The following is a 26,551-nucleotide window of genomic DNA, read 5'->3' as shown; positions in this document are numbered from 1 at the left end:
GTCAAAATTTAGATGTCAATCAGACCTTCAACCACAAGGTGTTTTTTTTTTCCGCAGGGCATTTCACTTTCTCCAAACCTGTCCCCTGAACCTGGCTCCCAATCTGGCTGTGACCCAAAGAGCTCAGTGTCAGAGTTCGTTGCTCTTAGCACAATGACCCAGAGAAAATATTAGCATTGCCATCAAGGGCATAGACTTTTCCCTCCCTCTGGGCATTAATGTCTGATGTGCTCTTCAATTCTCATACATAATTCCAGTCTGATGTTCTCTGCTTTCTCCAAAATTGCCACTTCCCCAAACTTCCTTCTTTTTTCTTTCTCTTTCCTTTCTCTTTCTTTCCTTTTTCTTTTCTTCCTTCCTTCTTGCCTTTCTTTTCCCTTCCTTCCTTTTTTTAATCGTTCTTTTCTTCCTTCTTATCTTTCCTTTATCTTTTCCTTCCTTCCTTCCTTCCTTCCTGCCTTCCTTCCTTCCTTCCTTCCCTTTAGTCTCAGGTTTAGAACAACAGCTAAACCAACACAATGAGGAATGGGGCACAGAACCTTATATTGAATCACTGAAACCATAAGTGCTGGAAGCTTTTACGAGTAAACTGAACAAATATTTGCTCTCACCCAACACAGATGGGCTCTATCTACAAGGAAGACCACAGCCTCAATTTCTGGCTTTTTAAAACTGCCCAGATCTGTTGTTTCTGCTCATTCCGCCCCCCAAATTATCCCAACTTTCAATGAAAGCCCGTCCTGGATATTGTTGACATACAAGTAGTTCTTGCGATGCAGATTCAAACTTCCCACCCGTCAAGCCCTCTAACAAAACTTGGGTGCTGGGCAACCATTTGCAGGGTCTTGGGGGGGGGGGGTCACATGTCCCACTTTTTAGGATGTTTCTGCAGAAAACTGGCCCTCGCTTCCCATTTCTGGCAAAACTTCACCCACAGGGAGCCACTGGCTTGCTTAACAAACTATGGTATTCAACAACCGCCATGCGCGTTGAAAACCGCCACAAAAAAACCATCACAAAATCGGATCGTTCACGTAACTGACCTGCTTTACAACCGTCACAACATACAACCACAATGGGCAGGCTTCATTATGGTCATTTGTCAAGCACTAAATGGTGAAGCATGTGCAACTCGCTCTCACCGCCTACTGTTCTCCCTGCTTCACTTTTTCAGTCCATAACCAAAGCTAGGAGGGCAACATTCGGTTTTTCTCGATATTGACCCGCCCCCAAATATCAGAAACACAACTGCTTTCATTTGGCTCCAGATGCTTTCCAAATAAATCTATGCCCTCGGTTGATCGATCCCGATGACAAAAAAATACGCACGGGGGTTAAACATGCAACCTGCAACTAGCCAGGCGTTTTCGCAAGCTGCTGATCCCGTCCCCAGGCCAGGGACACAGAGGACGGGTTTGGGGCCAAAATCCAACTACAAGCATGGATCGAGATTCCACGTTTCAGCACCCACAAGTTAAGAATAAGGCATGGAGGAAAAAAAAAAAACATGGGCCCAAAGGATTCAAACGTCCAGTCTGCCCAGATTGTCCAATCTGGAAACACAAATCACCAGCGAGAAAATCCAGAGCTCCAGAATTAAAAATAAACCCAGCAGCTGTTCTGACCAAAGCTTCCTGAGACCATAATCAAGCATGCACTTAGTTAAAACCCTTGTTTTATTTCAACGCTGGGAATTATGTGCATCCTCAGCCTGTAATGAGTCCCACAGTCCCTCGAGATAAGCACCCACCTTTCTCTCTTTTGAATTGCTGCCAATAACTAAAGTGCCAAATGAACTATAAAAAAAACAAAGTACAAAATCCACACAGAGCTTCAAGCTTTAATCCGAACAGAGCAAATGACTTTGCTTCCTGCAAAGGTTTCTCTACCTTTGCACTTCCTTTATACGTTATGGGAAGGGCAATCACCTCCAAGCCTTACTCCCGAGTATCCCCTTTTGTCTCAGCTGCTCTTGCCTTCTAGCAGCTGCGCACACACGCATTGGGAACAGGCTCCCCTGGGTCCTCTGCCTCGCTGCTGCCAGACTCCGGAGGCTCCAAAGGCAGCACCCCACTCCCAGATGGTCCTGGCGCCATCTCCGCATCAGACGCAGGACCCTCATCCGCCTCTTCTCCAGACTCCCAAACTGGTCCCTGTTCTTCCCCACTGTCTGATTCCGCTGCCATCTGCACAAGCTGCCAGCGAACCACAACAGCAGCATTGAAAGCCCAGCACTGGTCCATGGACTGAATTAATATGGCAGAGGGATTCAGGGATTGAAGCTGAACTATCCGTGGGTTCAGTTTATCCATCTTTTCGCTAAATGGCCTTAAAGCATCTCACCCAGCGTCCATTCATCAGTTAGGAGAAACACAGTGGCAGTCTATCTCATTGGGCTATCATGAAGAAACGCATGCCTTAAAAAAAAACCAGTATAAAATAATGTATTATACAGGTAGTCCTTGACTTACGACCACAACCAAGCCCAAAATTTCTGTCGCTAAGCGAGACATTCGTTCAGTGAGTTTTGCACCATTTCAAGACCTTTCTTGCCATTGTTTTAACCATCAGTGCAGTGGTTAAGCTAGAAAATTTAAAAATTGGTGCAGCTATCAAGCTAGAAATATGGTTGTTAAGTGAATGTGGCTTCCCCGTTGACTTTGCTTCTCAGAAAACCACAAAAAGGGATCGTGTGATGCTGCAAACCGTCATAATTACGCGGCAATTGCCAAGCGCCTGAGTTTTGATCACGTGACCCTAGAGATGCTCAATGGTTGCCAGCGTGAAAGAGTCGCAAATCATTTTTTCCCCCAATGCCGTTTTAACTTCGGTCAAAGAACTGTTGTAAGTCGAGGACTACCCATAGAGGCCGGATTGATCATCTAGTCCAGTGATGGCTAACCTTTTCCACGTTGTGTGCCAAAAGTACGCTCGCGTGCCTGCACCCATGATGCAATGTGCGTGCACGCAACCCCCCTGCATGCTGCATGCCTGTGCATGCACGCACGTCTTCCACGCGTGTCTCCCGCCGTGCATGCGTGGCAGATACCCGACAATCAGGTGGCGGGCGGGGGGATGTGTGCGCCTGCAGAGCGGGGCTCTTCCAGGCGACCACTTTCGCGTGCCAGCAGAAGTGGCTCTGCATGCCACTTCCGGCGTGCATGCCATAGGTTCGCCATCACAGATCTAGTCCAAGCACTCTCGCAGGGCTTAATCATATATTTCACCAAGGAGAAGAAATATTTTGGGGATCGTCCAGGGATGGCATCCTGGGGCGACCTTTAGATCCTTCGGAGAGAGTGAGAGGCGGCTTTCCCGTCCGTTTTTAAAACATCCAAGTAAGCTTTTTTATTTATTTATTTCCATGAAGCACATTTTAGTATCACAATGGAATGACAAGGACAATAAAAACAAAAACCATGGTTTTAGAAAATAATAATAAAAGAAACAGAAGTCAAGTCTGTTGGTCTCTCTCTCTCTCTCTCTCTCTCTCTTCCTCTGTGAATCTCCACCAAGGGGCAGGGAGGGTTCAAGGCATTGTAAAAACAGGACCAAGTGGGTGGGTGATTGGGGAGGGACCATCCTCTCAGCAACGGGGGAGGGAGGGCAGCAAGTGGAATGGCATGAAGGCGGGGGGAGAAGACCCCCTCAAGTAGACTTTGGTGTTTCTGCCTTGTGATGGCGGCACAAGACGAGTCACCGAAAACCTGTAGACTTGAATCGACGCCACAGTATTAAGACACAAAACGCCCAGCCGTGGGTGTGGGGGTATGGTGGAAACGGCCGGTCTTCCGAGTCCCTGGGGGAAGAAAGAGCTGCCTACTCAGCCGTGAGGTCGAGATGGGAGGGAAACGGAGGAAAGGGGCACGGCCTCTGCCTTTCGTGCCCTGACCTGCACATGGGGTGGGGTGGGGCACTCTGCACTCCCGAAAGGGCTCGTCGAGATCGGAGGAACAGAGGCAAGCGGCAAGGCCGGGTCCCACTCCTTTGACGGGAGATCGAAACCGTTTCGAGTCCGTCCGTCCGTCGGCGGCGGCTACAACTTCACAGTCCCCGGGGGCAAACTGTCGTTGCAGAGTCTGTAGTAGCGCAGGTCGTTGACCAGCCTGTGCACATTCTGGGTGAACGACGGCAGATCCTGGGAAGGAGGGAAGAAAATGGCAGAAGGAAGCGGGTTAGAGCGGGGAGGAAGATCTTTGCTAGTTACGCTCTGGTCAGCTGGAAGCTGGTCAGCTGGTCAAGCTCAAAAAGGCTGCTTACAATAGGAGCATTTCCCTGGTGCTCTCTGAGCTGGGTTGTTTTGTTGCAGATGTTTCATGACCCAACTTGGTAACGTTATCAGTGCTAAAAGGGAGTGGGGTTTGGAGGAGGGAGGAGGAGGAGATGATGATGTGGGGTCCTTGGTACTCTCTGAGCTTGGTTGTTTTATTGCAGGAGTTTCATTAACCAACTAGGAAACCTCATCAGTGCTAACTCAGTTGGGTAATAAAACATGCCTACAAGAAAACAACCAAGCTCAGAGTCTATGGAGATTCTCAGTCATCCAGGTCATGGTTGTCCCAAAGGTGCTTTTTCAAGAGGCAAATGGACTTTCTAGTTTTTCTTTTGAGCTGAAGAAGCTTCTTGGATGAGAAGTGAAACATCTTCCAAGAAAAAACAGAAAGTCCAGTTGCTTCTTGGAAAAAAAAGCACCTGGGGGGCAACCAAGCTCAGAGACCCTTACTTCAACCCTGAGCTACAAATATTCTCCTTTTATTGATTTTTCCCCATCATTTTTTACGGCTCGGTTTATTCTCCAAACATATGGGCATCCGGAAACTACCCTGTGAAACTTTGGGACCAAGCAAATAGCAGATTCTATAAACAAATCCCTACATGATGGATTTCACACATCACACTTCCTCATCGCATGGGCTTCCTGGTTGTGGCTCAGCATGATAGGAGTCATCCAGCCCCTGGGCTTCGTAAACTTACTCTACGGGACGAGTTTCATGGGTGTGAAGGCTTTGGTGGGAGAGAGGGCAGACTGTGATGGAAAAGGCTCAGCTTTCAATAACATCTTATCGAATGGTGGGATTAAAACAAGTTAACATCTGGTTCTCCGACCTAATGATTTCTTCCAACAACCAGTTGACCAAAGTGCTCAGAAAGTTAAATAACCGGTTCTGTTGAACCGGTGTGAACCGTTTGAATTCCACCACTGATCTTAATTGGAATGCAAGTGCATTTGGGAAGGTTACATTTCCCAAATACAGCTCTAGTCTTACAAACACCATCGAGCGGAACGTTTCTGCTGCTAAGCGAAACGTTTGTTATGTGAATTTTGCCCCATTTTATGACCTCTCTTGTCACACTTGTTAAATGAATCACTGCAGTTGTTAAAGGAGTAACAGCGTTGTTTAAGCTGGCTTCCCCGTTGGCTTTGTTTTTCTGTCACCAAAGGAGATCGCGGGACCTCAGGGCATTGCAACTCCTCTAAATATGGATCCGCTGCTAAATGCCTGGATTTCGAGTGTGTGAGCATGGGGAGGCTGCAACGGTCGTGAAGTGTAAAAAAGGGGTCCTATGAAAACAGTCTTATTTTTTTTCGAGTCGTAATTTCCTTTGGTCACTAAAGAGAATAGAATAGAATACTCTTTCTTGGCCAAGTGTGATTGGACACACAAGGAAATTGTCCTGCTGCAAATGTCTTCAGTGTACATAAAAGAAAAGACCAAGGATGATTGCCTGTAAAACCTTATAATAAAGAGGATTTCTTTTCTTTCTTTTCCCTTTTTTTGGACTTTTACCAGCCTCCACTGAAAAGCAAATGAGTTTTCTCAATCGATTTTTCTTGTTTTGCATTATTTGATGAAAAAGTCACCGGGCCAATGTAGAAATACACAAGCAAACAATTCAAAGTCCGTGGTTCTGGGGAAAACGAGGTCTATTTTTATGATTCTTGGAAAATAAGCCACGGCCCACCTTCCCAGAATGCCTCCCAGGAAGAGGACCGGGTGGAAAATAACATCCGCATGGCTTATTAAACTTCGAACGGTTACTAAAGGAACGGTCGTAAGCCGAGGACTAACTGTACTGCCTACCCACCCCCCAGGCGGGGGATAAAGGATACCATTGGCCTGCGCGGGGCCCGCCCCAAACCCAAATTCACCCTGTCCATCTTGAAGTTCCTCCCAAGGACGTTTTTCTGGTTGGTGTCCACCCTGTCGCAGCCAGCTAAGAACCCCGGCAGGAAAGCCGAGTAGAAGCTGTCAAAGTCCACGGAGGCCATGTTGTAGATGGCGATGCCGATTTCCTCTTGCAAGAGGTTGTGGGATTTGTGGACCAGGACCTGAAGCAGCACATTCACAAACTGAAAGAGCATCGATGCCTGGAAGAGCTTCTGCAGGAAACGGGGAGCAAAAAAAAAAAAAAAAGGCCAGGTGAAAACAGGGATCCCCACCCCCCAAAATCTACTGTTTCGTTACAAGTCTGTAAGACATTCTCAGTCATCTGGGTCACAGTGTCTCAAAGATGCTTTTTTTTTTTTTTTCAGGAGGCAACTGGCCTTTCTGGGTTTTTTTCTTTGAAGATGTTTTTCCTTCTCATCCAAGAAGCTTCTTCAGCTCTGACTGGATGGTGTGGAATGGGAAGGATTTATACTCCTTGCAGACAGCCGGTCATTTGCATCCTTTTTAGAGGGTCGTTGAGGCCACTTGGAGGTTTGCCTGTGTCCTCGGGGTCACCTGAGTGGTGCAAATGGATGTGGAGCCTTCTTGTGTTCAACACTGAAGGGACACAGGGCAGAGAACATCCTGCAGAAAGCACAGCCCCACAACACAGTCCTTTTCTGCAGTCCCACGAAGGCTCCACCATGTTTGTACTACTCAGGTTGTCCCTGAGGATGCAGGTAAACCTCCAAGTGGCCTCAATGACCCTCTCAAAGGATGCAAATGACCAGCTGTCCGCAAGGAGTATAAATCCTTCCACTCCCCCACCATCCACTCAGAGCTGAAGAAGCTTCTTGGATGAGAAGCAAAACATCTTCAAAGAAAAACAAGAAAGTTCAGTTGCCTCTTGGAAAAAAAAAAAGCATTTTGGGGACAATCATTTCATGACAGATATATCTGCACTTTGCTGAGGAGTTTTTCAGAAGTGGCAGGTGTGCTAGGCTCTCACCAAGCCAACAGTCCTTCCTACGCAGGCAGTTGTGGGGAAGAATATTTTCTGTCGCCTGCAGGTTATTGACCCCCCTCTGGCTTTCCGAATAAATCACCGCTCACCTTGTGGTACAATTTCTGCTTGGTGTTCAGAGTCTCCAGGTAGAACAGGTTCTGCTTGAACAGGTGTATGTCAGGTTGCAGGAAGGACTGGCCAAATGCCTAGGGAACAGACACGTCTCAGAAGGGTGTGGATGAGGCCCAGTGGGAAGGACTGAGGGCACAGAGAGATACTCCGGGGTAACTAAATGTGGACTCACACTAAGGGAATGCTTCAGCCCGTCTTGAGAACAGCGCATATTAAACCTCTGGAGTAAAGCTGGCCAGGGAATTCTGGGAGTTGAAGTCCACATTTTAATTTAAGATAATGTGATGACCCGGAGCGTGGCACAAAGGCAACACAGTCAAATAAGCAACAAGAGTCCCTTTATTATCTCCAACTTTGTCCCCAATGTCCAGGTTACCTTCGGCTGGAGAAAAACTCTCCCAGGAACAGCCTTTAACTGGAGAAAATTCAGTCCAAAACAAGGTACATACAAACTGTAACTAAACATCCAAACAAACCAAGCTGAAGTAATTAATTGGACAGGGCAGGAGAAGGAATTTCAAACTTGAAAGCACGGCAAAACTCACAGTTGGGAAGACGCCAGGAACACAGATAAGCCACAATGATACCAGATAAAGTCACGATTTGCTCCCAACAACTTGCTGTGCGCAGCTTCCTCTTTTATACGCTGTGTTCCCAGCTACAGCTAATGAAGGGAATCAGGGCCCTTTCCTCCCACATAAGCCATGAAACTCAAGTTTCTCCCTTCTCTGTTCCTCCCTGCGTGCCCTAGAATGAAGAGGGGGTAGGTCCGGGTCTTCCTCCGAATTCCCTCTCCCTTGCTCTATCTCTCCCCTGCTCTGCCCAGCTGGACTGTGCCACACTCCTACTCCCTGTCGGCTGTTCGGCTTCCCCCTCCAAGTCAGGGGCATGACAGATAACTTTTATTGTCTTCTTTTACTGTGAGCAACTGGCCCACATTACAAATGAAATTCTGCTGCCTGATGCATCTCTCTAGCTGCAACCTGAGCCTTTGTCATTGGCTGTTATGGTAAAACCAGACCGTCAAAGAACATGGTGGCCGGACACTATTGAAGATGACACCATCCAGAGTGCAGAACAACTCAAAAGAAGTCGTGCAAGATCAGAACATATGGAGAGAGACCTGGACCACAGAATCGCCAGGAGTCAGACATGACTGAATGGACAGCACCACCACCATCATAATCATCATGGTATGATACCTGCATAATGGCACTGAACTGGGCTTCGTTCTCCATCTGCTCCTCAGCTACTCCTCTCTGGACGCTGGCCAGGACGTTGGACTTGAAGAAGTACCGCCAGTTGTGGTGCAAAATCCGAAAAAGCAGCTCGTAGAGTTCGGCTTTCACATCAGGAGAAGACCGCTGGGGGACAAGAAAAGCACATAGGGTTGGAATCAGGTTCTTCAGACTGGGCTGTTTGGGTCCAAGACAGATGAAGAAACCCAAAGACAGGGATGCTCGCTGCAGGGCAGATGCCAACAGTGACCAGGAAGTTCTTTAAAAGCCTTCCCTCTCTTAAGGGGTTGGGGCGAGAGGTGAGCTGGGGATAAGCTGCTTCTTCAATAAACGCAACGAACAAAATAAAACCAACTGATCAGCACATTGGATTTGTTGACTTCTGCTCTTTCTATTGCTGATTGTCAGCTCTTAACAGGTGTGGAATTCGACTCCAGCCAGCATTCCAGTATCTTCCTGCCAGTCTGTTGCTACCTGCCAGACTTACTACGTAGACCAGACTAGGAAGTCAATTTCGTAAGAAGGACAAAGCTACTTTTATTGAGATGGGCTACTCGAAAGAGAATCTTGCAAGTCTGAGGTCAGGGTTCCTGTGATTGCCCTAATTAAATCAGGAGCCTCGAGCCAAGCTTCAAAAGAAACCAAAAGATTTATTAGGAGCAACATGTCCGGCATTAACCTGTACGAAGCCAACTCTGGCATGCATAATTTACAGTCACCTGTGACCTTGTTTCCCCCCCTCCCCTCTGGGGATCTCATAAATCAGATTCTCCAATGAAATGAATAAATAAATAAATAAAATAAGTATTTATGAAATAAATAAATCAGATTCTCCATTGAAGCACGTTCACGGGCTGGGTGTCATCAATCACATTCTCCAATGAAGGATTGGTGAGCGCAGAAGATCCAGTAGCTTAGCTACAATCTTTTTAAGATAAGTTTTGGATTGTACTTCTGGTTTTAAACTGCCGCCCTGCTCCTTCGGGTTTGCCCCTCCCACCCTTGTTTATGGCAACTCGAAAACAGGCATAGGGATGCTTTACGAGTTGACATCTGATTGTGTTGGGCCTACACCCCCCTCCCTTTATACTTCGGTGAATTTTGGGAGGTTTCTGCCTTAGTCATTTTTCACTGTTTCAGCTCCTTTTGCCTGGGCAAATGGCTTCTGCACGCCTCCTTCAGTTTACGTGCTTCCTTCCAGGCAAGATGTGGTGGAATCTGGCACAGAGTAGCAAGAGGAAGCGAAGAGGCAGCTCAGAAAAAAAACCTTGGTATGCAGGAAGAGAGGCAGGGCTGACCTTCCCTAACCTTTCAGAGGTGTATCTAATAGTTATGCAGATTTGTGCTTTAATCTGGCAAGATTCCTTGCCTACAGGTGAGCAACTACTCCAAAGTAACTCCTTGTGTCAGTTCTTGGTTCCTGGCACACGTGGACCATTGTCAGCCATATTTGGAAGCCATATTAGCACCAGAAGCTTCCACGCTGCCACCATTTTGAGCCTGGGAAAATGGGAGAGAAGAATTCCATGGAGGGTATGTGCTTAGACATAACAGCATTCTTCTTTAAAGTCAAGGTCGTGTTATTCCTGCACCTGGCTGAGGAGAAGTAGAGGGGATGCCTCAAATTGGGACGGAGGGCGATTGGGGCACGTGATGGAATGAGGGGTGCAGGGGGGTGGATTTGTAATGTTTTTAACTTATTGGAGGAAAACCTGGAACTTTCAGATTCGGGATTTCCCAGATGTGCCAGTTTACTACTCTAATAAAAGGAAACTTTGAGAACATGTCTGCCTCGGAGTTATTTATCGAAGTTGAGGTTTCCTGGAATGCTGACAACCATCTCATTGCTTTGCCGACAAGCATTTGGATAGACGATGAGCCCAGCCCTCAGCAGCTACTCCTCTCCGCCCCCTAATGTAAAAACCAACTACGTCTCCTCTGAGGCTACTCGTCCTACCTCAGCAACGATTGGGTAGACTTGCTCCATGCAAAGTGCAATGATATTTGGCAAGAAGGGCTTGAACACTTGGCCGGGCTCCTGCACCACCACCTGAAGGATCTTCAGGAACTTCTCCACCACCCGGCAGCCGGTGCTTCCATCATGGAGGATGCTCTCGGCCAGCTGCTCCCTGTGGCAAAACACACCAAGCCGGTGACTTGAGAGAGATGCTCAGAGCTGGGAGGAATCCCCTCCACCTGGACAGCTGCTGAAGAGTCAGGAACACAGGGAGGTCTCTCTCTGTATACTGAGCCAGATTCAAAGCTCTGTATTAAATTCTGGGCCCAAGGAAACCCAAGTACAGTGATGGCAAAAGCCAGACAATTATATTTATTGATTTGATCTTTTTTAATCCCACATTTATTATTCTTATAAGTAATTCGAGGTGGTAAACATATATAATACTTTCTTCTCATATTTTCCTCACAACAAGGCGGGTTGGGCCGAGAGAAAGGGACTGGCCCAAAGTCACTCAAATGATTTTCATATCTAAAGTGGGACTAAAACTCTCCATCTTGGCCCAAAGTCACTCAGTGAGCTTTCATACCTAAAGTGGGACCAGAACTGGTCATTGACCTGAAGTCAACCAGCTGCCTTTCAGGCCTAAGGCAGGACTAGAACTCTCAGGCTATGTGGTTATTGACCCAAAATCACCCACCTGCCTTTCGTGCTTAAGGCGGGACTAGAACTCACAGATACCTGGTTCCTAGGCCAGCACTTCTGCCACTAATCCAAATTAGCTCTCTGTGATGTTTTAGTTTTACACCCAGGGCAATACTTATTAACGGGATGACCTGGTTTACACAGTGACTCCCTTGATGTGGAGGGATCGCTGCTGAACCACCTACCCCTCCAAATTTCACACCAGTTCAGGTAATAAGCCCTTTGGCTGATGAACTGGCACCTGCTTTTCCAGTAGCAAAATCTCCTCTATAACTACTAAAGGTGGGCCTGACAACCGATGGATGCTTCTGATGATTTCCACGGAGGCATCATTACCTGGTAAACATGTTGAGGAATGTTTGTATCACCTGCTCGGTGAAAGGCACCCCCATCTGCACCCTCAGGCTTTGGAACAGGGTCAGGAAGAAGCTTAGCATTTTGTCTGTGATGTCTGGAAAAAAAAAAAAAAACAGAAAGAGAGGAGGCAAGAAGGAACAAGGATCAGAGGATGAAAGCGGCTCTCCTTCCCCGGGGAGTTTTTCCAAGTTGTCTCTCCCAGCAAAGTGTCTGAAGTGGAGTGGCTGATGACAGGCCTCTCTAAAGCACCAGCAGTATTAAGAAGATAACAACAGCAACAACAACAGCCGGAAGCCCATTTTAGCCTCTTCATGCCAAGGTAACAGTTTGGAATGGTTTCCTCTTAAATTCTAGTGTAGGGTTGTCCAACCTGAGCAACTCAAAACTTGTGGACTTCAACTCCCAGAATTACCCAGCCAGGAGTTGAAGTCCGAAGTCCACTGTTGAGCTATGCGGCAGTGAAGTCCCACTGAATGACAACTGCCTTTTGAACTGTTTGTTTTTAATTCATTACCTTTTAAGTATTGTTTTTATATTTTATTTCTTTTTTTTTCAATTTTTTGTCCAATGACGAACATGGGCAATGGAGGGTATCCTTCGGGAGCTTCAAAAGAAAGTCCATGACTGAAGCAGAACCCAAATTCTTAAACAGAGGACTGAAGAGTGATCAGATCAATATTAACTTTAAATCTAAACGGCGTCTAATTTAATTTTTCTCCTGCCTCTTATCCTTCTCTTCTTTGGACCACAGCGTTCTCTAGGAACTGCTATCCAGGAAATTTAATTTCAGATGGACATACTATAAGGTTGACGGGCCGGGAAAAGCCGGTCTGAGTTTATACCTGACTGATGAATGAAAGCTGGGAAGAGGGCAAGCGAGACCTGGACAGATTCCTGCAGCGATTGGTAGCAGATCTGGCGAGACTTGGTGGCTTCCCCAGAGACGCTCTCCACGATGTCTTCCAGGATGCTGAGAGTCTGGTGGATAAGGACTTTCGCTGCAAGATCAAGAGGGAACATGCCAACCGTCACCCCCACAGCAATATCAGCTGCTATATTCAGAAGAGAGGGAGGCAGAGGGGGAGACCTTCCCAAGCTGGACCCTCTACAACAGGGGTGTCAAAACTCAAGGCCCTTGAGCCGAATCCAGCCTGCTGGGACGCCCTGGAAACAGAGAAGGACTGGCCCGGGGTGCTTCTGCCGGGGAAAATGGAGCCCCCCTGCCCGAGCTCCGTTTTCGCTGGCGGAGGGTTGCAGGAGGCCGTTCGCAGCCAAAACTTTTCGCTGCCAAAGAGCTCAGGCCACCACAGGTGCCCTAAGACAAGTGATGTCGAGCTGGCCACGACCACCCTGCCATGCCCATGCCAGCCCCCCCCGCCTCCCCCAAGGTCAAACACAACCGTTTTGGTCCTCAATGAAATCCGAGTTTGACACCCCTGCTCTACAATGACCGAGTTCCTTGGGAAGGACACAAAAGGCGTCCAGGAACCCCATCCAGAAATGGGCCTCTCTTGCAGCTCCATGATGACCAATCACTTAGTGACTGCTTGAAGTTCTGATGGACCCATTTGGGTGGGGGGAAGTGCAGGTAGTCCTCAATTTACGGCCATTTCTTTAGTGACCATTAGAAGTTGCAACGGCATTGAAAAAGGTGACTTACGACTTTTTTTTTCACGCTTACAACCACTGCAGATTCCCCGTGCTTGCGTGATCAAAATTCAGGCACTTTGGGGACTGGCTTCGTACTTATGACGTACTTATCCCCGGGTCATGTTATGACCATCTTTTGTGACCTCCTGACCAACGAAGTCAACGGGGAAGCCAGATTCATTTTACAACGGTATTACAAACTTAACCGCAGTGACTCACATAACAATGGTGGCCGGAAAGGTCGTCAAATGAGGGAAAAACTCACTTAACAACTGTCTCACTCAGCCGCATAAATTTTGGGCTCAGTTGTGGTCGCAAGTTGAGGACAACCTATACAGCAGGCAGGTTCTCCTCCTGTTGGGATTTTTGTTACTTTCTGAACTTAATGGTTAATATCTGCCTTCAGCTTTAATTTATAGAAGCGACATGCCCCAGATTCCAGAAGTTCAGGAAATGCCACGGAAGATTGCTGGCAGGGGTGACTGAGGAGGCGATATTTTCTTTGTATACCAGGATAAATCCTCCTACCAACTACCATTCCTATTGCCTGAACATGTGGTCAACTGTCACCTAAAGGCATGCACGTATGTCATTTTCTTGTGTTGTCCATGTCTAAACGTTTATGTAAACAAGTTTCACCAATATGTTAGTTTGCAAAACATAACGCCTCTGGTAAAGCATCTTTGCACAAGTTAGGCTGTTGCTTTGAGCTCCAAGCTTGGCAACTCAGTTGCAAACACTTGGTCACCACTCGAGGAGACATCGTCGCTGTGTTGTGAGTTGGGCTTGACTGCCAGAATGAGCCCAACTCAAAGCACACCGACGATGTCTCCTCGAATAGTGACAAAGCGGTTCTCAACCGAGTTGCCAAGTTCCCAGTTCAAACCAACAACCTAACTACCAGCCCGAGCTACTAATATTCAAACACATTTCACCCTTGCACAAGTGTGCAAGTCATTTCAAAGGGCTTCGTTTCAGACTGTACAGAGCACAGATTTTTTTTTTAACAAAATGTCCTCTTGTAAGGGCATAAACGGCAGTCGTGAGCATTCTGAAAGAGTTCTAAGCTTAAAAACAGGCCAGCAGCTCTATACTGTATCAGCATACTTCTAAAAGTGCTCAAGACTATAGTTTTGCACGTGTACAAGGTATTACGTGGAATTTTGTGTCAAATACAGTCCAAAGCAAAACATTTTGAACGCTACTAATTACTTACGATAGCTATGCTAAACGTCACTGATACTGGTTGCATGCAATTAGGTTCAAACCAGATTTAATAAATTTAGTTATTTATAGCTCTCGTGGCAAGGCAAAAAAGCCTTGACAAAGCTTAGGCTAATACAGCTATTAGTATAAACATCATTTGCAAACCATAAAAAAAAACCAATTTTAAAAGCTTTCAAATCCTTTTTTTTTTTGGTAACAGGCTTTAAGTTATTTTAATACTCTTACCTCATCCCAAAACATTCTCTTTTTATCTGAAAATGGATAGCATTTCTCAAAATTTTGGGAAAAACAAAAAAAACAACATAGCATGTTCAAGTTTTCAAAGAAACCTTGGGAACATGAGCTGTTGGAACAAGTTCCTTGAGGATCAAAAAAAGAATTTTTAAGCTAAACAAAAAGTATATTTGCATTATGTCTGCCAATTTCCCTGCCACCAGCTTCTGGGGGAAATGCTTAAATCTCTTTCTGAGCGCAGGCACCATGCCAATTGGTAGTTCAAGCTTGCTTTTTTTTTTTTTTAAATCGACTTTGCTGCTTGTATCTTATGATTTATATTAATTGTTTTATTTAGTATCCTAGTATGATTTACGTTGATTGCTTATTTAGTGTCCTATGACTATCACTAAGTGTTGTATCTTATGATTTATAATAAATGTGTTTTATGCTCATCTTTATCATGATTTATCACTTATTGCTTGTATGTACAGTGAGAGCTTCTGCGCTGGCGACAAATTTGTTGTGTATCCAATTACACTTGGCTACAAAGGTGGAAGGTATTGGTGGTGCCAGCTTCTAGTATGTTCTACATATATTCTATATGTAGCTTCTAGTTTAAATCTGGGCTGGATTTTTTATTTTTTTTTGCTTGAGTACAGAATAACAGAGTTAGAAGGGACACTTGGAGGTCTTTTTCTAATCCAACCTCCTGCTTAGGCAGGAAACCCTATACTATTCCTGTCAAATGGCTGTCCAGTCTCTTCTTAAAAGTCTCCAGTCATGAAGCGCCCACAACTTCTGGAGGGCAAATCATTCCACCGGTTAATTGTTTTCACTTTCAAGAAATTTCTTCTTAGTTCTAGGTTGCTCCTCTCTTTAATAAGTTTCCATCTGTTACTTCTTCTTCTGCCTTTAGATGCGTTGGAGTAGTGATCCCCAACCTTTTTTATGCCGCGGCCCGGTACCGGCATCAGCTGGGCGCCGCGGCCCGTGCACCGGCATCAGCTGGGCGCCGCCATCTTTTTGATGAAAAGATGGCGGCGCTAAGCCCGGTGAGCTTTTCCGGGTAGAAATGGCTTTCTACCTGGAAAAGCTCACGAAGTGTGGCCGCCATCTTTTTATGAAAAAGTGCTTCCGGTGAGCTTTCTACCCAGAAAAGCTCACCGGAAGCACTTTTTCGTCAAAAAAAGATGGCGGCGCCCAGCAACCAGCGGCCCGGTGGTTGGGGACCCCTGCGTTGGAGAATTGGTTGACACACACACACACCCCATTCTTTGTGGCAGCCCCTCAAATATTGGGACACTGCTATGATGTCATCCATGGTCATTCTTTTCATTTAACTAGACATTAAACTCAATTCCTGTTCGAAGTTCGGAGTTTCTGAGTAAAAAATCTTGCTTTTCTTGGGACAACCTAAGGAAAATGCCCACTTATAGGAATTCAAAGACCCCAGGAAGGAAGAAACAAATGTCGGTATCACTTTCAAAAATACAGCCTGAAAAAGAGAGGCCTTCTCTAGCAAACAGGAATTTGATAGCGATTTTCAGCCACCTCTAAAGAGGGACCCGATGGATGCTCTCGAAAAGCCACCCTAGTCCCCCATGTCTCCCATATTTTATGACTACTAAAAACCTGCCCTGGGGCGACTTACTATTGTCCTGCTGATTTTTTCTCTGGGGCAAGATGGCACTGGATTTCAGGCTGCGGTAATCCCTGGTGAGGGCCGATATGAGGCTGGCGTGGTTAGTTGAACGAATGGCCCATTGCTGTTCAGCCTCCGGGAGGCTTGGCCACGGTAGGAGCAAGATGTTTGACAGTGATCTGCACAGGAGGATTTGGGCCTGCAGAGAGTAAGAGCAACCAAGCTGAAAGCCAGAGAGAGGAGGAGGAGGAGGAGGAAGAAAGATTGTGCAACTAGGACAGGGGGTGTCAAACGCGGCTCAGATGTGGCCCGTGGGGTGCTAAGATCTGGAAACAATGAAGGGCCGGATCGCAGTGCCTATACCAGCAAAAACGGAGCTCCGTTTTCACCGGCAGAGTGTTGTAGGAGGCTGTCACAACCGAAAACGAAGCTCGGGAGCCCCTTTTTGCTGGCAGAGCGCTTGGGCCGTCACAGGTGCCCCCGACACATGTGACACTGAGCTGGCCACGCCCTCCTTGGCCACACCCACCCCAGCCCCTGGAGGTAAAACACAGCCCTGATGCAGCTCTCCATGAAATCGACTTTGACTCCCCTGAACTAGGAGCTGCCCTCTGACCATCGTCATAAGGTTATGGTATCGCAGAATACAGAATTACAGAGTTGGAAGGGACCTCAGAGGTCTTCTAGTCCAATCCCCTCCTCAAGCAGGAGATTATAGTTCTGACTACAAAGGCTCCAGACCCAAGGGCTGTCCAATCTCTTCCTAGGATCTTGTTTCAGGAACAAGAGTTGAAAGCACCGTGTCTCAAACGGACAGCCACGCCTGGCCATCTAATCGGGATGCCTGAGCTTGGTCCCCAAAGGTCATCCTTACCTTATCCGAAAGGCGTTGAGCAGAGCTATCGGTAATCCTGTTGAACATTTTCTGCATGGTTGGGATGCTAATGAGAAACACGGGCCGCACTGTGGTGGCTAAGGAGACAAGCAGATGGCAGGCTGACAAGAGGAGCTTCTCCTGTACCTGGAGGAAGGGCGGAGTGGGAGGAGAACAAGGGGAGGAGAGAGAAAAAATGAGAGACCTCAACTTGAATATGAAAGTCTTTAGGTCAGGAAATGAAGACAGTGTTTAAGAGATTAGATGTTTTCTGATACAGAAACGCTGCAAAGGAAACACTGGCCTCTAGAAATCACTTGAATTGGTTTGGAGATTCTTGAGGGACCCTGTTGTGGTTAGCCGGCAGCAGGTGCGGACGGCTGAGGAGAATGAGGACTCAGATGAGGGGCCAGGACTATTAGGGAGTGGACTGCTGCCTTCAGAGATTGTGGGGGCTGGCAGCAGCGATGAGGAGGTTCCCGAGGAGCCTGTGCCAAGTGCATATGCACGCAGGATTGCTTGGAGGAAAGAGCAGCTGCAGCAGCACAGGCAACTCGGGAGCAAGGCTGCAAGGTAATGGCCCATCCTTCAAGAAGATAAAAGCCAGCTGTGAATCGGACGTTCTTTGCAGGAAGCAAAGACGTTTTGAAACTCCAACCTCATGAACATTGCAGTATTTTGGTATTTGAAGACTCTTGTGTTATAAATTATTTCTTATCTGTGATTCTTGGCAGTCTTGTACAGTTTTGGCGAGGCTCATGCTTATCAAAGTTAATTAGTTTGCAGCAGCCTTTTAACCGGGGATTTGTAAGAATCATTAAAAGGTCTCTGTTCCCTTTGGTTCATGTTTGTTTTATTGGACAAGGGTTTGGGTCAGAACAGACCCCCTCATTCCAAAGAGGTCCTAAACTCGGCCTGGCCAAGTCCTGCTTCTTTGCAGCAGCCTCTGAAACTGCAGGAGAGGAACATCTAGAACAGTGATGGCTAACCTTTTCCACGTTGTGTGCCAAAAGTGCACGCACACATGTGCGCTTATGTGCCTGCACCCATGACGCAATGCGTGCGGGACTCTACCTCCCGCGCATGTGCACACAATCAACCCCGCATGCCACATGCCTGTGCATGAGCGCACTTCTCCCATGAGTGCATCTCCCTCCACGCATGCGCAGCGGATACCCAACCATCAGCTGGCTGGCGGGGGGCGCATGCTCAGTGTGGCTCTTCCGGGTGACCTCTTGCGTGCCAGCAGAAGTGGCATAGGTTTGCCATCACAGATCTAGAAGAACTTCATTCGGCTTGGCACCCAAAAAGATGTGATGGTCTCCATCTTTCGTCAGCAATGTTTCTGCTGATTGTGGATTTTAGGAGCGGCAATCTAATATCTCCAGAAGTCAAGGTTTTGGGGAGGAGAAGCAGCTAAGATCCTCCTCCCCCTTATAAGGTAGACCTGATTTATAGACTTCCCAACTCCAGGATCTTCAAGATGGTTGAGGTGGGCCAATTCTCCAAAATACGAGGGCTATCCACAAAATAGATTACGTTTTCGTCTGTAGCAAGAAGGGGCGGAGCTAGCACGGCCATCTTTGGTCTGTGCGTCCGCCGCTCAGTCTGCATCTAGTCGTGCTAGTGGGAGGTTCGTATCGTTGCCCGTTATTTCACAGCAAACGTTTGAAATGTGTGCTGCAATTGAAAATCCCGCGAGATGTGAGGTGCGATCAGCGATCAGGTTTTTGTTGGCAAAAAAACCATAAACCGATTGAAATTATTGTGAAACGTTGCAAAAACTAAGAAAAGCAATTCAGAACAAGCGTAGAAGGAAAGTTAAGCTCAAAAATTTTGTTTTTGCATGACAATGCCCGACCACACACAGCAAATCGCACTCGAGAAGTCCTGAATGCTTTCAAGGGGGAGATTTTTCCCTCATCCGCCCTACAGCAAGATCGGGGCTTTTATTTATTTATTTATTTTATTTATTTGATTTGCCAATTGTTTACAAGATAATAAGTATAAATGTATACACAGTTGTGAATACATGAAATGGGTACATATAAGAAAAATAAAAGAATAAGAGAAACAATAGGACAGGGACGGTAGGCACGTTGGTGCGCTTATGCACGCCCTACAGACCTCTTAGGAAAGGGGTGAGGTCAATAGTAGACAGTCTAAGGTTAAAGTTTTTGGGGTTTGGGGAAGAAACTACAGAGTCGGGTAGAGTATTCCAGACATTGACCACTCTGTTGCTGAAGTCGTATTTCCTGCAATCAAGTTTGGTGCAGTTAACCTTGAGTTTGTATCTATTGTGTGCTCTTGTGTTGTTATGGTTGAAGCTGAAGTATTCATTGACAGGTAGGACATTGCAATGTATGATTTTATATACCATGCTTAAGTCAGACCGAAGACGGCGTAATTCAAGGTTTTCAAGTTTTCTCGAGGGATTTTCAATTGCAAACGTTTGCTGTGAAATTACGGGCAACGATACGAACCTCCCACTAGCACGACTAGATGCAGACTGAGTGGCGGACGCACAGACCAACGATGGCCGCGCTAGCTCCGCCCCTTCTTGCTACAGACGAAAACGTAATCTATTTTGTGGATAGCCCTCGTATAAAGGACTGGGCAGAGAGGAGAAGCAGGAACGAAGTAAACCTCTGCCTCTGATTCTGGGTTGGGATGGTGGGCCACTTTATTTCAGAGATCCCTGCCAATCAATTCCCACCCACATCCCTCAACTCCCCCCGCCAGAAAAGAAGTTTAGCAAAGCTGGAAATAAGAGCTTTGGAGGAAGAGAAGGGATCCGTCAACAGATAAAAGCGGTGCCTGGCCAAAGGAGGAGAAAATGGGAAGCCGGGCAGGAGATACCTTAGAGCTGATCAACGGAGCAATCGCTTCCAAAGCAGTGGAGACCAAGGAGACAAACTGGGTCAGGTTCTGCTGATGAACCTCGCTGTAGTACTGGGCCAGCCAGTGGCAATAAGCCTGCAGAGCTGCCAGGGATTGTGCGTGTCTGGAAAGAGAAGGGACCTTAAAGTTAAAAGGGAAGGAGAACAGTTGGGGAGGGGTGTGTGCTCTAAGCAGAGGTGGATATTCAGCAGGTTCCGGCTGGTTCTGGAGAACCGGCAGCAGAAATTTTGAGTAGTTTGGAGAACTGGCAAATCCCACCTCTGACTGGCCCCGCCAACCCCATCTCTCCTCTGCCTCTCATTGAGTCCTAGCTGATTGGCTGGGTCTCCTTTGGTTGCCCTGCACAGGAGAATGGAGCTGGAAAGCAGGTTAGTGGGGTGGGGAGGGAATGGGGATTTGGCAGTATCCTTCCCCTGCCACGCCCACCAAGCCACGCCCACCGAACCGGTAGTAAAAAAAAAAAAATGGAATCTCACCACTGGCCTTAAGGCCATGTTTTTCAACTGTGGCAACTTTCAAACCGGTAGACATCAACTCCAAGAATTCCCCAGTGAGCCATGCTGGCTAGGGAATTCTGGGATTGGAGCCCACTGGTTTTAACGCTGAGAAGGTTGAGAAAACACTGTCGTAAGGCAAAGCCTTGGGACCTCAGAAGTACGACTGGGTCCAAGCTGAGCCTGCCCTGCACAATTCTCCATTCATCATAAATGAATGCATCTCAATTTATATGGATTGGTTTTATTTCCCCAGAGGTGAAAAGGGAGAGATTAGTAAGAGTTAATTAGTAAGAGTTAATGTACCCGAAATGTCCAGCATTAGCACAGTAACATTAAGAGAATTTTGCTCATGTCCTTTTGCGAATGGGAGGAAGGGCAAAAAGGACTCAGGATGCCGGAGCTTATTTGGCTGGGATGAAATAAGCAACAGAGGCAGCAGAAGATTAGCAGAGAGGGTAGGACTGAAGAAATCAGGGATCTTAAGCGTCCTACAATATTTGGGGAAAGGGGAAGTGGGCTTTCTGTCAAAAGCTACCAACAGCTTTCTGATAAACGAGCATGATGGAGAAGAGGATCTGGGAGAAGGAGTATTTCCAGGATCCATGAAGGCTGTCAGAGCCTGGGAGAATGACTTGATTCTTGGCTCTTGAGAAATAACCTCTGGAGAAGAATTCTTGGAAGTGACCTTGGTGGGATGACTCAACCACGGATGATGACTCAGCCACCATGCCAGAATTCCAACAATCACCCTCATTAAATCATGAACCTTGGGCCAAACTTCAAAAAAACTTCAAAGATTTTATTAGGAGCGACATACTGGCATGACCTGTATGAGGCGGACTCTGAGATACGTAATTTATGATCCCCTATGACCCTGTTTCCCCACCGCTCTGGGTGTATCTTAATTCAGATTGTCCAGAGGAACACACATTCATGGGTTAGGTGTCATCAATCACACTTTCCAATAGAGGATTTTCACACCCAGAATACCCGGTTGCCTCAGTTGCAATCTCTGTAAGATAAGCTTGGAACGTTTATTTGCCCCGTCTGCTCCTTAAGGGGTTCCCCCTACTCTCTTTCTTTGGGCAACTTGGAAGCCAGTGTAGGAATGTTGTACAAGTTGACACGCAGCCCACCTCATCCCAGAATAGGCTCTTGGTATCTCCAAAAGCAACAGTTCAAGGGTGATCCGCTATAGAAGGACAACATTTATGGGGTTCAAGAAATAGGCTTTTTAGTGTTGCGGTTTTCACGTCATACTCACACGTCAATAAGGTCGGGTTTTAGTACAGATGGCACTGCGGTTTCAATGTTGTAGAGTTTAATCTGGGACCCGTACAGAGTCACTTTGACCAACCTGGAAAAACAGGTTGAGGGGGAGGGGAAAAAAAGGAAGTGAGTTTCAAATTTGTGAATGAACAGAATTTTGCTGCTTGCTGTAACATAAAGTTGACCTCAAGTTTTTCAGGTAGTGCCCAAAGCTATCCCAAAGCTATCCCCACATACAGGCGTACAACTTTGCTGATTCTAATCATTGGGCTTTTTGAAAGAACACACCCACCCCTCCAACCTCATGATTTCAAATGGGTGTCTGCGATTCTGAGATGGGCTCGCTCCTCTGGAGGACAACGGGTTGGGAGAAAGCCACCGTAAAGCGTAGCCGAGCCCAAAATTCGATCGCTAAGCAGGATGTTTGCAAAGTGAGTCCTGCCCCCCCATTTAACGATCTTTCTTGCCGCAAGCGTTAAGTGAGTCACTGCAGCCATGAAATTAGTCACAAGCTTGTTAAGTGAATCAAGGGGATCCCGTGATCCTGGGACACTGTGACCGCCAGAAATACGAGTCGGTTGCCAAGCACCTGGATTTTAATCATGTGACCGTGGGATGCTGCAACGGCCGTTAAGTGCCCTTTTCCAGTGCCGCTGTAACTTCAAATGGTCACTAAATGAACTGTTGTAAGTTGAGGACTATCTGTATAACACCCCCTCCCTTCCCCCCCTTATAACAGACAGTTCAAAGATCCTGTATGGTCGGGGGGAAAAGAGAATGGCTAAGGCTGAATGTCTATGGAGATTCTCAATCCTCCAGGTCATGGTTGCCCCACGGGTGCTTTTCTTTCCAAGAGGCAACTGAACTTTCTGGTTTTTCTTTGAAGACGTGTCGCTTCCCATCCAAGAAGCTTCTTCAGCTCTGATAGGATAGTGGGGAATGGAAGGATTTATATTCCTTGCAGACAGCTGGTCATTTGCATCCTTTGAGAGGGTCACTGAGGCCACTTGGAGGTTTACCTGCGTCCTCAGGGACAACCTGAGTAGTACAAACATGGTGGAGCCTTCTTGGGACTGCAGAAAAGGACTGTGTTGTGGAGCTGTGCTTTCTGCAGGATGTTCTCTGCCCTGTGTCCCTTCAGTGTTGAACACAAGAAGGCTCCACACCCATTTGCGCCACTCAGGTGACCCTAAGGACACAAACAAACCTCCAAGTGGCCTGAATGTCTTTCTAAAAGGATGCAAATACTCCTGCAAGGAGTATAAATCCTCCCCATTCCCCACCATCCAGCCAGAGCTGAAGAAGCTTCTTGGATGAGAAGCAAAAGCTCTTCAAAGAAAAAACGGAACGTCCAGTTGCCTCTTGAAAAAAATAGCACCTTTGGGGCTAAGGCTGAAGCATCTGTAGCCGGCAGGAGGGTGCAGCCCATAAAAGGGGATGTCAGGGTTCCCACGAACGCCCGAATTAATTCATGAGCCTCGAGCCAAGTTTCAAAAGGAATCCAATTATTTATCAGAGCGACATATCGGTACTTTTCTCAAGTGCAGCCGGGCTCTGCCCTATGTAATTTACTGCCCACCTATGACCCTGTTTCCCCTGCTTCTCCCAGGGTGTGTCACAAATCACATTCTCCAACAAAAGCACTTTCGCTGGGCTATGGAAAACACGCCTCTCCGGCTGGGCTTGGTAACTTTGAGACACAATCTGGAGAAAGATTAGGCGTGGAATGTGCTCTGATCATAGCAATGACCCGCTCCACCAGATCTCCCCCCTCTTCTTTCTTATGGCAACTCGAGAGCAAGCCAGGGATGCTTTACGAGTTGTCAGGGGAATTCTGGGAACTGAAGTCCACCCATCTTAAAGCGGCCAAGGTTGAGAAACACTGCTTTAGGCGGTTTTGTCCAGGTGGGTTTTACCTACCTCTCCACCACGGTAAGAGCATCGCTGAACCTGGCTGCGAACATGTCCCCGGTGAAGTACTCCGCTAGCCGCCCCACTGCCTGTAGTAAGGAGCTGAGGTCCCGCAGAGAGCAGTGCAAACGCCGGCAGTCGTTCTCCGCGGTGATGTTCAGTCGGTGGCCTGGAGAGGCAAGCCCACACGCCTTGATGAGAAAAATGTGGGGGCGGCTTGCCCCATTTAGGAAAACCCTATCTGTTCCCCACCCCCTAGGTCAAGTGGTGAGCATGGCTGGCTCAGGAATTCTGGGAGTTGAAGTCCACAGGTCGTAACAGGGGCCATGGAATTTCAAGACTGAGCTCATCCACCAACGATAACCCTGAAAGCATACAAAGCTCTCAGAGGAGAAATCCAATTATAACGTTCCCTTTGCAGGAAATGAAACAATTACTGGGATTGCATTACACAGGCCTTTGGTCTAAGGAGTGGCTTGGACCGCCAAAACTCTGAACTGGAGACCCTTTCATGGCTCCAGTTAAACCAAAGGACTATTTCTGAAAAGGACAGCCTTCCTTTAATTCTCCCTCATTCTCGCTCACCTCCCTTCCTGGGAAGCTTTGAATGAGACAACTTGACGGTACCACAAGCAGCCACCCAAGATTCAAACCCCCTAAATCTTGAGTTTAATGTCAAGCACTACAGGCAGTCCTCGACTTATGACCACACCTGGGCCCAAATTTTCTGCTGCTTAGTGAGACAGCTGCTAATTGAGTTTTGCTCCGTTTTTCATGGCCACAGTTATCATGGCCAAGTGAATCGCTGCAGTTGGTAAGTTAGTAATGCCTCTATGAAGTGAATCTGACTCCCCCACCCCTTGATATGTTACGACTTTGAAAGCCTGTCACAAGCACTTCCCAAGGCCCAAGCAAGAGGTATAGAGCCACAGATACTACATCAGAATGTCTAAGTTAAATTTTAAAAGCTCTAGTACATAAATTATTCACACAGTAGAATTAAACTAGCATCTCTTTCAAAGGAAATAGCCAAGGGCACATGTCTTCCATCAGAAACAGGTTTACTCTCTGCATGTTCTCCTTTTTCATGGCATACCAAAGTTGCATGGCTTTTGTTCTTACTTTTAGAAAGGGAGGTTTTATTCTTCCCTTTCTAAAAGTATTCCTGGCAGATGCCCCTTCCTTAAACTTGATAAAGTAATTAATAGCATAAATATTTGCATTAAAATTTAAAGCAGTCAGTAGTCTGCTCTAAAGGTCACAAGATTAGGTGACCCTGGAACACTGCAGTATGTTACAAATTCCCTGGATGTACAAACTGGCCTTCTGGAAGAAGCTAATTCTGGATGATGAACCCAGATTGAAACTTGGCAGGAGGAACAAGCCTTCTGAGGATTCTGGACATCATGTATGATGGAACCCTCTTGCTTGATGTTAATTCATCTTTTTTTGTGAAGGATTGAAATCAGCTGTAGCCCACATAATATTTTATTCATAGCAAAGCATTTTAGGCTTATATACTGCCCCACAGGCACTTTATAGCACTCTCTGGGTGGTTTACAATTTCAGCATTATTTGCATATTGCCCTCAAGAATCTGAGTCTTAATTTTGCTGACCTTAGAAGGATGGAAAGTTGAGTCAACCTTGAGCCCCGTCAAGATCAAACTCCAGGTTGTGGCGGAGTTTTGCCTGCAATTCTAACCACTGCACCACCAGAGCTCCTATTTAACATTGGTCACGTTTAACTGACCTGAGACTTTAGGCACAGAAAGTTTACCTTACCTGTCCCTGAGGTGACAATGAACTGTTGGAGTCCCAGATACACATCCAGGTTTTCTTGGAGCACTGGAAACTAAAGCAAAAAAGAGCTGAAATTAAAGTCAAAATGGATGATATCTCAAGCACGATGAATAAAAAAAAAAACATTCAGAAATTAAGTTTGAAAGGTTAGAGTAGATCCATGGCATGGTTCCCAATCTGGCCCTCTCAGAAAGCGTCAAAAGCACAATTTCTTATTTCTATGGAGATTTTCAATCATCCAGATCATGGTTGTCCCAAAGTTGCTTTTTCAAAAGGCAACTGGACTTTTTTTTTATCCTTGAAGATGTTTCACTTCTCATCTAAGAAGCTTCTTCAGTTCTTCAGAATTCTCCACCATTTAGTCAGAACTGAAGAAGATGAGAAGTGAAACATCTTCAAGGGTAAAAAAAAAGTCCACCTTTTGAAAAAGCACCTTTGGGACGCAATTTCAATTATTTCCAGACCAGCATAGTTCTTTCAGGGCAAAATCACTGGGAAAACATGTCTCAAGAGGAAGAAGTATTTTCCATGTGCTACTTAAGGCCACCTTGGAAACTCATTTTAAAGGAAGTTTTAAACCTGGGACCACCAATTTACATTCTGTAAGCTGCCTTGAGTCGCCCTGGGCGAATAGGCAGCAATATAAATTCAATAAATAAATAAATAAAATGTGAAGCCTCTTCATCTTTAGGCTACACTAATACCATTCCATTAATTTTGTTGCTTCTCGATGGGTAGTTTTCTGGTTTTTATCTGTATTTTAATTATGGATTATTGCTATGTGAAATTATTTAGACTGTTTTATTAGAGACTTAAGGCTGTTTTATTAAAAATTGTAGCCTGCCACAAATCTCTCTCTCAACACAGCAGGTAAAAAATATTGAATAAATAAATAAAACGTCTGGAGTGATTTAGCTCCCTCCAGGAAAAGTCACCTCATCCTTTTGAAGTAATAGGGAGAAACAGTGGGGGAAACTCCTGGTCTCTGCAAGATGTGCTTGTCACAACCAAGAAATTTA

General features: G+C 46.4%; 1 protein-coding gene across 1 annotated transcript in view; it reads right to left on the bottom strand.

The window, feature by feature from the left end:
• Positions 1–3,316: 3,316 nt before the first annotated feature.
• The window catches only part of XPO6 (exportin 6), a 61,238-nt gene continuing 38,003 nt past the window's right edge, over positions 3,317–26,551 (bottom strand). The window contains exons 12-24 of the mRNA XM_026680703.2: positions 25,515–25,584; positions 23,741–23,900; positions 21,816–21,908; positions 20,013–20,157; positions 17,154–17,300; positions 16,289–16,478; positions 12,387–12,542; positions 11,524–11,638; positions 10,483–10,654; positions 8,490–8,651; positions 7,263–7,361; positions 6,152–6,382; positions 3,317–4,138 (exon numbers count right to left, since the gene is read on the bottom strand). Coding sequence (XP_026536488.1) covers positions 4,037–4,138; positions 6,152–6,382; positions 7,263–7,361; positions 8,490–8,651; positions 10,483–10,654; positions 11,524–11,638; positions 12,387–12,542; positions 16,289–16,478; positions 17,154–17,300; positions 20,013–20,157; positions 21,816–21,908; positions 23,741–23,900; positions 25,515–25,584 — 1,842 coding nt within the window. The 3' untranslated portion in view covers positions 3,317–4,036. The remainder of the gene's footprint in view (positions 4,139–6,151; positions 6,383–7,262; positions 7,362–8,489; positions 8,652–10,482; positions 10,655–11,523; positions 11,639–12,386; positions 12,543–16,288; positions 16,479–17,153; positions 17,301–20,012; positions 20,158–21,815; positions 21,909–23,740; positions 23,901–25,514; positions 25,585–26,551) is intronic.

Source organism: Notechis scutatus, chromosome 12, assembly GCF_049901735.1.
Source record: "Notechis scutatus isolate UNSWTSFEM ecotype Mainland chromosome 12, rNotScu1.2, whole genome shotgun sequence".
Lineage (NCBI taxonomy): Eukaryota > Metazoa > Chordata > Lepidosauria > Squamata > Elapidae > Notechis > Notechis scutatus.
This window is presented reverse-complemented; position numbering and strand designations above follow the sequence as displayed.